Raw genomic sequence first — 10,516 nt, forward strand, 5'->3', positions numbered from 1 at the left:
TGGTTGGCCTCTGTTATTTTCTCCAACCGATGGAGAACCCACAAAGGACTCTATAAGGGCTCTTGTGTCCCCCATAAGGGAATAAGGGCAGATTTTGTTTATTACACAGGAAATAGAAGAAACAGAAGTATCTGGCTAGACACTGCGAGAAGAGAATGCTAGACTAGAAGTACCATTAGCTTGATCTAGCAGACTATTCTTATGTTTACATTCTCATGATGTTATAGGCAGAATGTTTTGTTACTCAGAAATACCAAATAGAGTGATAAAGTACTGAATAAACCAGTCATTCTCACCCTTTTGCCTACTAAATGCTTTGACTACAACTCTTATCACTCTAATCATGACCCTGCTGGCTGGGGCTGTAGTTTAAAACAGCTGCAGAGCAGCAGGCTGAAAAAGGCTGGAGTAAGTTATAAGAAATTCCTGCACATATTAGTTTTCTTCTTCTCTTTCTCTTCATGCCATGTGCCCCCCCCCAACAATCACTTGAAAGTGCTATGGAAGAACGAGGGGAAGAATGTATTTATTGTCTGAAGTACCACTTTGCACACCAGGAGGATCAGACCTCTATTTCTAAAACTGAAGCTTATAAAAGTGAAAAACAAAATAAAAGCATTACAAAATGAGAACAAAAACGCCACAATGTTAGATTAGATTTTAGGTGCTACGTTTGGAATCAGCTCTTCAAATACTTGATATTAAACACACTGAGCAGCATCTTTGGTAAAGTTTGCAAACCAGGAATTTGCATCTAAATCCACTCCATATAAGTAAAAAATATAGGCTGGCACCCAACCTTTCCACTCTGTGAATGGAAGGAGTTTCCATTCGTGGAACATGAGGTGAGCTCGTAGAAGGGGTCCTCCTGTGAATACAACTCTTTTTCTGTGACTAAAATTTAACTTGGTTGCTGCCAATACAGTTTCTTTTAAAGTTAGTGCCTTTTCCCAAAGGAGCCCTTATTCCAATTTTCTAGGGGAGAAATCAACTTCTTATTCTTGTCCTGATACACAGATTTTTAAGAGTAATACTTCTAAAACACCATATTCTTTGCATGATTGCGCGAGGAAAGCACATGCTGTCCTCTTCTGCTGAAGTGGCTGCCTAAGTTTTGAGTTTTTGCCTTTATTGCACTAATTCATTCCTGTAGGGTTCTAGACCTTGGAAGAAAACAATGGGATGGCATGGACATAATGCCAAACAATGGTTTGCCATGATGTCTAAACAAACGCCATTGAGCAAACCATTGTTTGTGAGTGGCCGGTAAACTAGGATCTGATAACAGGGTCTGCAAGCCATGGTTTAGAGATGGCTTGCACATCTCAGTTTGTGCAAACCAGCTTGGCATTGCATCCGAACCAACAAATCATGGTTTGAGATGATGCTCAACCTTTGAGGTTGTTTGGGAAAGCACCGAGGGATTCTCAGGAAAGGTGAGAGAAAAGGAATCCCACATGAGTTATCTCTGTATCTGGAACACACAACTTCATTAGGAATCTAAACTATAGTTATCACAAACCATTGTTTGACATTACATCTAAACCAACTCAATAGCTTCCTAGTGACAAGTTATCACCTACTGCAAGCCACATACGGTAACTCTTATTGATATTATTTAATTCCTTTTTTGTGCTGGTATATCTCTGTAAATGTCTCTGGCTCACAATATACAAATACATATTTGTTTGTTTTTTAAAAAACAGCCTTTAAACCCATTTACATTTGGTGTCTTGGGGAAAAGGTCAGGATGAACCATTTTCATTAAACATGGTTCAAAACCTGTCTAGTACATTAGATCGACTGCTCCATTTGCTGTCTCTGAATCTTTCGACTTTGAAAAAGGAAACTCAAATCCAGCAAGGCGTATTAGCAAAATGTTCAGAATGTGTACCAATGAGCACACCAGAATGATCCAGAATGAATTTGCAAATTGCTCACTGTGAGTTTTAAAAATAAAGCTCCCTTCTTTATAATTAGCTATTTTCTCTGAGAGGTGGTGGATTTTCACTTCTGATGAAAAGAGTATCATGATGAGGCAGCCACAAGAAACTGAAAAAGAAGAAAATCCAAAATTAGCATTTTGACAGTTTTCTAATGGACCTTCGCACAATGGGGCAGTATTTCTGTTTTCTTTGCATTTCAGTAGTTACAAAGGAGCACCCCACTTTGTATATCTCTTATGTGCGGTGCACCACAGTTTACTTCAATAACTAATGTTGTAAAAAAAGGTAAAGCTACCCCTAACTGTTAGGTCCAGTCGCGGACGACTCTGGGGTTGCGCGCTCATCTCACTCTATAGGCCGAGGGGGCTGGCATTTGTCCACGGACAGCTTCCGGGTCATGTGGTCAGCATGACTAAGCCACTTCTGGTGAACCAGAGCAGCGCACAGAAATGCCGTTTACCTTTCCGCCGGAGCGGTACCTATTTAATTACTTGCACTTGACGTGCTTTCGAACTGCTAGCTGGGCAGAAGCTGGGACTTAACAATGGGAGCTCACCCTGTTGCAGGGATTCAAACTGCTGACCTTCTGCTCGGCAAGCCCTAGGCTCTGTGGTTTAGACCACAGTGCTACCCACTAATACCTAATGTGGTAGGTAACCAGGTTGCCTCAAATGGGAGTGCAATGAGAAGAAATCACATCAAAATGATGGGAGGAAATTTCCCTAGTTGTGTTAATATTTCAGTGTTAAGAGGTGAAAACAGGCAAAATGCAAGGCAGGGGCAGGGAACCTCCAGACCATGGGCCAATTTAAACCCAGCACGTGTCCCAATTTGACCCATGAGGACATTCTACCAAACCACACCCACCTGCCCCACACCTGACATCACAGGTGATATCAAATGTGAGGCACATAGAGACATGGCTGAATCAGCTGCACAACTGGCTTTGTCATGGGCAATGCAACTGAGCCGATGATCCCTGCAGAGAGTAGCTTTGCCAACCCTCTGCTGAGCATATGCTGGCAAATCCCCTTGCACTATAGTTCCCAATCACCCAGCAGCCAGCTGGCGGTTGGGCACTTGGACAGGTGCCAATCATCTGGTGTTGTGATGCCAGATGATTGACAGGTGGGTTGTTCCGCCCATCAGTCAAAGCTGGCCCACAAGAGCCCACAAAATGTAAGGGATACTTTGCTTAACCACTCTTTCATCCCAGGCTCTGACAAACTTAACCACGGCATTACATTTGGAACACTTACATGAGATGAAGCTCCACAGGTACAGCCCTAGCGGACCATGCAGTGTTTCATAGGGTTTGCCGAATGCGTTGTACATGAAGAACCCAGTCTCAATCAGGGCAAACACTAACAACGCCAAAGAGAAGAGGATAACACTCACATGGATACTCGCAGGGATAACTTTGAACAAATCTGGAAAAACTAAACACACACACACACACACAAAAGAACAAAAGACAGAGAATGGAATTACTGCGGGAATCAGGCAAAGCTGTCATCTCTGAAAAACAGGACCCTGGTGCCATGAAACATGCTTATCATTGGGAGATGGAAGAAACTGATAAGGTGAGAAGAACTGTTCAAAAACACTTAACAAAGAAATAATAGCAGGACCCAATGTCTACATTTATGGCCCAATACATAAGAATTTTCTGAGAAGCAAAAGTATCAGAATGATCCTTGCAAATTAGGCTTACGGTGATATTCCGGAAGGCAGGGTAGTTAAAGAAGGGCTCATAAAACATCCAGTTTCAATATTGGGTCAAGACCGAGAACTCTTGCCTAGGTTTAGGAATAGACTTGAGTAGGTGTGGTAACAGGCCAAGTGCAACAAGCAAGTTTGACTAAGGCAAAGCAGAAGGGCTTGGATGGCCAAGGATTGGCCTTCCAGGGTCAGCTGACACACACCTGATCAAAATGAAGGAAACGTGCCCTTTGTAGGAAGCTAAATGTGGGGCATGTTTCATAGGAATTGTTTGTGTGGTGGTGGTTTATACTTCCCCGCCCCCAAAGTGTGTCTCTGTTTTGGCCCAGCCCCATTAAATATAGGGCTTAAACATTTAAACATGAATGTTTAAAGTATTCAGAGTGGATTGCGAACTAGGCTTGCTACCACAGGGCGATTTTCAAATATTTCTACACAGTTTAGTGACAGCAGATATTTCAAAACGAATCATTGAATGCAGAGTAAATGCTCCCACTCCGTGGGGGTATGATTAAGCCAGTGCTAATACTCCTTTGAACTGCCTTGCTGTGGTTAGAACATGCTGAGAAAAAGCTCTGTAGGCACTTCAAATAAATTTTATCTACCATGTAAAATGTAAATTGCTAGCAAGTGGGTTTGTGGCAGGCAATGCAGTCGGCATATCAGAGCCATCCAACATTGCTTGATTCAATCCAATCCCATTTGTTGATTATTTGTAATATGACCATTGCTTCCTTCTTCCTCAGCGGTTGCAATTAGCCAATGCGAAATGGAAAGACTATGTACTGTGTATTCATTACAAGCATAAGAAAAAAAAATTCAAAAAGAGACTCTCAGGTTGAGTTGTTTTTTTAATTCTTTGAGACAGGTGTTGGTTCTAGCAGACAGCAGAAAAGCACAGATAATTTCAACTTTTTATTTTGTAGGTTTTGATATTTGTAAAATAAGAAATGTTGATGACGATGACAGCAAAATTCATTAAAATAAGCTTGTAAAAAAACATGTCACTGGGCCAAGTTCAAAGTGTTAGTATAAAGGTTCAAATGGCTTATACCCAGGTATTTGAAAGGGCATCTCAGGTATAATCCTATATAAGGTCAGCTGCAGTAGATTATGAGATCTGTAGCTTGTCAGTGGGACTTCTAAGCAATAACACCTCATTGGTCATCGAACTCCCTCCCCTCTGAGAACAACTTTGATTATTTTTTGGCCCCAGCTAAAAGCTTTCCTTTTCCACCAGGCCAAGACGAATTAGATTAAAACAAACAAATAAATAAAATTCTGAAAGGGCCATTATGTACCTGATAAATATTTGGCTACCGTATGTACTTGGCTGATATACTTTAGAGTTGGAGATAGTTGCAATTTAAGATATAGGATTATATCCAGCCATGTTGTTCCACTAGTGCAACAGACTTGAGCGATGGAACACTGCCCTCCTCGCTGCTCCCTGCTGCAGCCCCACATACACCTTCAAAAGTGAAGGACCCTCCGAAGCAGATTTTGGGGTTGCACGGGGAGAGGAAAGGATGGGGAAATGTTGCGTGGGCACGATTCCCTTCATCCAGTACTGGATATGACCCTTAATGTATTCTTGTTTTTACGGTGCATTGTATTTTGCATTGGTGTGTCCTGCTGCAAGTTCATTGGCTCCCAGTATTTTCCAGGCACAATTCAAAGTGTTGATGCTGACCTTTAAAGCCCTAAATGGCCCTGGTACAGTATGCCTGAAGAAGTGTCTCCACCCCCATCATTCTGCCTGGACACTGGGGTTCAGTGCCAAGGGCCTACTGGAGGTTCCCTCACTGCAAGAAGCGACGTTATAGGGAACCATGCAGAGGCCTTCTCGGTAGTGGCGCCCGCCCTGTGGAATGCCCCACCACCAGATGTCAAAGAAATAAACAACTATCTGACTTTTAGAAGACATCTGAAGGCAGCCCTGTTTAGGGAAGCTTTTAATATTTGATGAATTATTGTATTTTAATATTTTGCTGGAAGCTGCAGAGAGTGGCTGGGGAAACCAGGCAGATGGGTGGGATATAAATAATATATTATTATTATTATTATTATTATTATTATTATTATTATTACTCATGTACGATGAGAGGTGGGATGTAAATTCTGCCGACAAACAACTTGAGAAAGGACACTATTGTCTTACATAGCTTGTTTCCTCTGTTTGTCACTAGTACGTGGTCGCAACGTGGCTTATTTCTGAGTAGACATGCACAGGATTGCATGGTAAGGTTGCAGTCCTAAACACACCTACTAGGAAGTAAGCATCATAAAACACAATGGTGCTCACTCGTGAGTAACCTCATGGTCACAATGCAAGGGCACATTGTGAAAAAATGTGAACTGTTTACGCAGCTTGCAAATTTCATTTTCCCTTGATGCAAGATTGAGTTTGTTTCTTTCCAGCACAGATTTGGTTTTATCTACAGTGGTACCTCGAGTTACAGACGCTTCAGGTTACAGACACTTCAGGTTACAGAGTCCGCTAACCCAGAAATAGTGCTTCAGGTTAAGAACTTTGCTTCAGGATGAGAACAGAAATCATGTGGTGCTGGCACGGCAGCAGCGGGAGGCCCCATTAGCTAAAGTGGTGCTTCAGGTTAAGAACAGTTTCAGGTTAAGAACGGACCTCCAGAACGAATTAAGTTCTTAACCTGAGGTACCACTGTATATCAGAAGCAGCTTTTGTCATGCTTATTGCCATGCCACACACAACACTGGGTTATCCAGGCTGTTTCCCTCAATAGCGACATTCAGAACTTTTTACATATCATTAAACTTTTATAGGTGACTACCAGATAAAATTAATGCAGCAGCAATGTTGCCCTGGAAGAGAAGACAGACCTTCATTATAAGCATTGAATCTGCATGCCAGTGGCCTTTAGAAAATGAACCGCTGACCCAGAAAGAGACAAGAGCCAGAGTAAATGAAGCAGAAGGCTTTCCTGAGCCTGAATGGGTTTTAAAGGCAGAGCAAATTCATTTTACAATTAAAAGAGATATAGCGGCCAACAGGGAGAGCATTTAATGGGCGCAAACGCAGGACTAAAACAAGGCAGATGATTTAATCCTTTCTTCTTAGCCTCGCTATGCTGTGCTTCAATGCATTAAAATACAAACACATCTACTGTAAATGGTAACATTTCCTAAGACATTTATAGCCATTTAGAGAGAGAGTTTCCTTGAGGATTGCAGCGAAGGCAGTGAACAACAGCCAATGTTTCCTAGTAATTACACAGCAGACTGAATCTTGTATTGGAAGCAGCTGCCTTTAAGCTACTGGACATTATATAACATTAATAAATTCCATCTAGGTGTATGTTCACCCGGTAAAAAAAAAGAAAGAAAGTTCATTCAAAGTAAATATGACTGCTATTTTAAACTGCCATTATTTTTCTCTGTCCCCGGATTAATCACAGAGCTCTGCTCTGGTGCCAAATAGATCATTGCAAACTCCTTTTTCCATCATAAAAGGCAGATGACACAAGTAAACTGTACAATCGATACGGGGTGAGTGGGCAGAATTGAGTCGTGCTTCTGACTCGCCGCTGATTTCTGTGTGTTGATCAAGTCATCTTTATGTGTGGAACTTGAATGCATCTGCTCCCTGTGCAGGTAAACTGATCAATGTGTTGAGCATTTCAGTGGACCAGTGGGAATGACCCTATACCCGCCCTCCTTTTTCCTTTGATTGTGGGTGGATATGTTATCTAAACAAGGCTGCAAACAATTGCCCAGGGAGGTCTATTCCTGTGCCAGGAAGTAGACTGATGCAACCCAGCTTCCTCATGGTTTTTCACTTGGCATTCATCACACGTGTTCCCAGATGGGAACATGCATGAAGTGGGGACATGCAGGACAGGACAGGGCAGTTATGGCACGCCAACTGCACCAGATCCACTTACCTCCCTTTGCAAAACCCTCACATGGAATGGATATTTCATAGCATTTGGGGGTGGGAATAAGGATATGTTCCAACAGTATATTTTCAATGAAGAATAGCTTCCACAGTGTTCAAATGCTCAAGCTCTCGACTGCCATCTGTTTAGATCAGGGGTCAGCAAACTTACTGCACCTCAGGCCGGTGTCTCCAGCGCCAATCACGAGGTAGGCCGGAGGGTGGGGGAGCGTGTGCCCATATGTGTGCGCACACGCTATTTCTGGCGCACTTCTGGCTTGGGGTAGCACCAGAAATAGCTTGTGCGCATGTGCATGGGCCTCCTCCGACCTGGATGTGCACTGCAAATAACACTTGCGCATGTGCAAATAATGCTTGCGCATGCGCCCAAGCTATTTCCGGTGCTCCTCCGACCCGGAAGTAGGCAGCCACGCAGCACCAGTAAGAGTGGGTGGCGGGGGTTGCTGCGGGCCGGATAAACAAGTCCCTTGGGCCTTATCTGGCCCGAGGGGCCTTAGTTTGGGGACCCCTGGTTTAGATTGTGGGTTGATTTCCCCCCGTGACTTAGCTGTTAGGAGGAATTCAGAAGCTTTCTTTCGAAACTGCATTACCTGCACCTGATACACTGTGTTCTAACTTAACTGTGGTTAGTGGAATCGAGCCAGCTTCAAGCTATGTTTTATGATGCCAACTTCTAACCATTAACTATTAAGATTAGGCACAATATAGGGTAGGGTTCAGACGATGTGCCAACATATGATTAATTTGGAATGGAAGTGAAAGCTTCTGAGCAACTTGCAATCATGCCAGAGGAAGGAAGAGGGTACATGAGGAGTCCAAGTCTCCATACAGCCTGTTCTCATAATACTATGTGCACTAACTCATGGGAATGGACTATGTATTAAGCATTCTTCCAGCTCCGCTATCTTAATAAACAAAGTTTGGTTAGTGCTTCCTACATTCTTTAGCAAGTCATTCTGAGAATTCCTACAGGGTGACAGGAGCGAGAAGCAATGATAAGCAGGATTTTCAGAGAGGTCTCAAGAACTGCTAAAGCCAACTATAGAATGCAATTAGAGGAAGCAATTCTCAATAATATCCAAAATGAATTTGGTCTACTTCCTCTGCACAGTCCATCATTTTCATGTCTGCAGTTCAGGACGTGCACCAGAAATGACTCACACAAGCCACAATGTCTCTCTGCAGATTACTTGCAAATTGTTTCTGGTAAGAAAATAAATGTTAGGTGGCATATTATGATCTCTTCTCCAGATAACCATTATTTCTTTTTAATATGGTGCTATGCATAAATCAAGTGCATGACTGACCATTTTAACATTATTTACTCCTGGAAGGTAAACAGATGAACTGCAAAACTCTCATCCTATGCAACTCTGCAGTTGCCAATCCTGGATAATAATGATTAGTCTAGCAAGTGAAGCTGTATTCCTATGCACGTTTACTTAGAAGTGAGCTCATTGGATCTCGACTGGACTTGCTTCTGAGTACACCTGTATAAGATTGGACACTGGCATTTAGATTTTTAGCTGATGAATAAGTCCCAGTAAACTTACTTTTGAGTAAACATGCAGAGGATAGGACTGCTGATTTCTCACAGTCTGCATATCCAGAACACAAACAAGTATTTACAATGTTCTCTTTCTTTCCCATTCATTTCATTAATATTAAAATGACAATAATTCAATAAGAATTAATGAAATAACAACAATAATTAAAAGAGACACAAAAGCACAGTCCTGTATTGGAAACGAGTTTGAAAAATTAAGGCTGCGGTGCCATGCAAACTTTCTTGAAAGGAAATCCTATAGAACTCTGTGGGCCTTACTCCCAAGAAGACGTGCACAGGATCTGACTGTTCCTTGAACTAGCAAGCTATTATAACAGCAAATACATGTTGATAGAAGAAGCACATGATGTATATTATGGTGACATAATTTCACATCTTCCACTAGCGCATCTTTTGGAAGAAACAGGAGAATGCTCTTGTACGTATCTGTCGGACCACGATAGCATGCACTAAAGCATTAAATAATTCAGATGTCATTGTTACTTACATGAAAACCGAAAAGGTCTCCCTCCGAGCCCGCATTGTCTAACCCTCTCCCCATAGAAAAGTCCATACTGAATTTCACCAATAAACTTCTCTAATTCTTGGCCGGTAGCATTGACAAGCATGGCTCCAGTTTTGCAGAGTATTCTTCCTCTGAGCCACAGCTGAGTTCCGATGGCTGCTGCAATACTGAGAGCACAAGCGAAACTTAGCACGCCAGCAACACAGAATAACACTTTCTTCTGTTGGGCTGGCATATATAATCCTGGATGGCATACAAACAACCTGGAAAATGCAGTCTCAAATAAAACCTTTAGCAAAGTGTGTTTTGCAGCATCTCCTCTCTGTGTCACTTGAGAACAAAGGTTTAAGATAACAGATGGAACCCTCAGTGTAATTTGATGAATGCCTCTCCCCCCCCCCCCCGCTTTCTAAACAGCCCTTTGTCTGATTGGGTGAGCTGAAAATTCCAGAAACAGACATGGCTCTCCAATTAAGTTAGCAACTTTGCAAAGAAGTTGTGCAAGGTTTCATTTGGGAGATATCAGTACAGATATAGATTATCTATCTATCTATCAATATCTATCTATCTATCTATCTATCTATCTATCTATCTATCTATCTATCATCTATCTATCTATCTATCTATCTATCTATCATCTATCTATCATCTATCGTCTATGTATGTATCAATCATCTATCTATCTATCATCTATCTATCTATCATCTCTATCTATCTATCTATCTATCTATCTATCTATCTATCTATCTATCTATCTATCTCTATCATCTATCATCTATCATCTATCTAACTAATCATCTATCTATCTAATCATCTATATCTATCTATCTATCTATCTATCT

At 41.8% G+C, this 10,516-nt stretch overlaps 1 protein-coding gene across 1 annotated transcript; it reads right to left on the reverse strand.

The window, feature by feature from the left end:
• Positions 1 to 507: 507 nt before the first annotated feature.
• On the reverse strand, positions 508 to 10,041 carry CLRN1 (clarin 1). Its single transcript, XM_083739953.1, has 3 exons — positions 9,657 to 10,041; positions 3,206 to 3,385; positions 508 to 2,052 (listed from the first exon to the last, which is right to left on the reverse strand). Exons 1-3 carry the CDS (start codon positions 9,907 to 9,909, stop codon positions 1,787 to 1,789), a joined length of 699 nt encoding a protein of 232 aa, XP_083596079.1. The 5' UTR covers positions 9,910 to 10,041; the 3' UTR covers positions 508 to 1,786.
• Positions 10,042 to 10,516: the final 475 nt, after the last annotated feature.

This window comes from Podarcis gaigeae (genome assembly GCF_964106915.1).
Source record: "Podarcis gaigeae genome assembly, chromosome: 5".
Lineage (NCBI taxonomy): Eukaryota > Metazoa > Chordata > Lepidosauria > Squamata > Lacertidae > Podarcis > Podarcis gaigeae.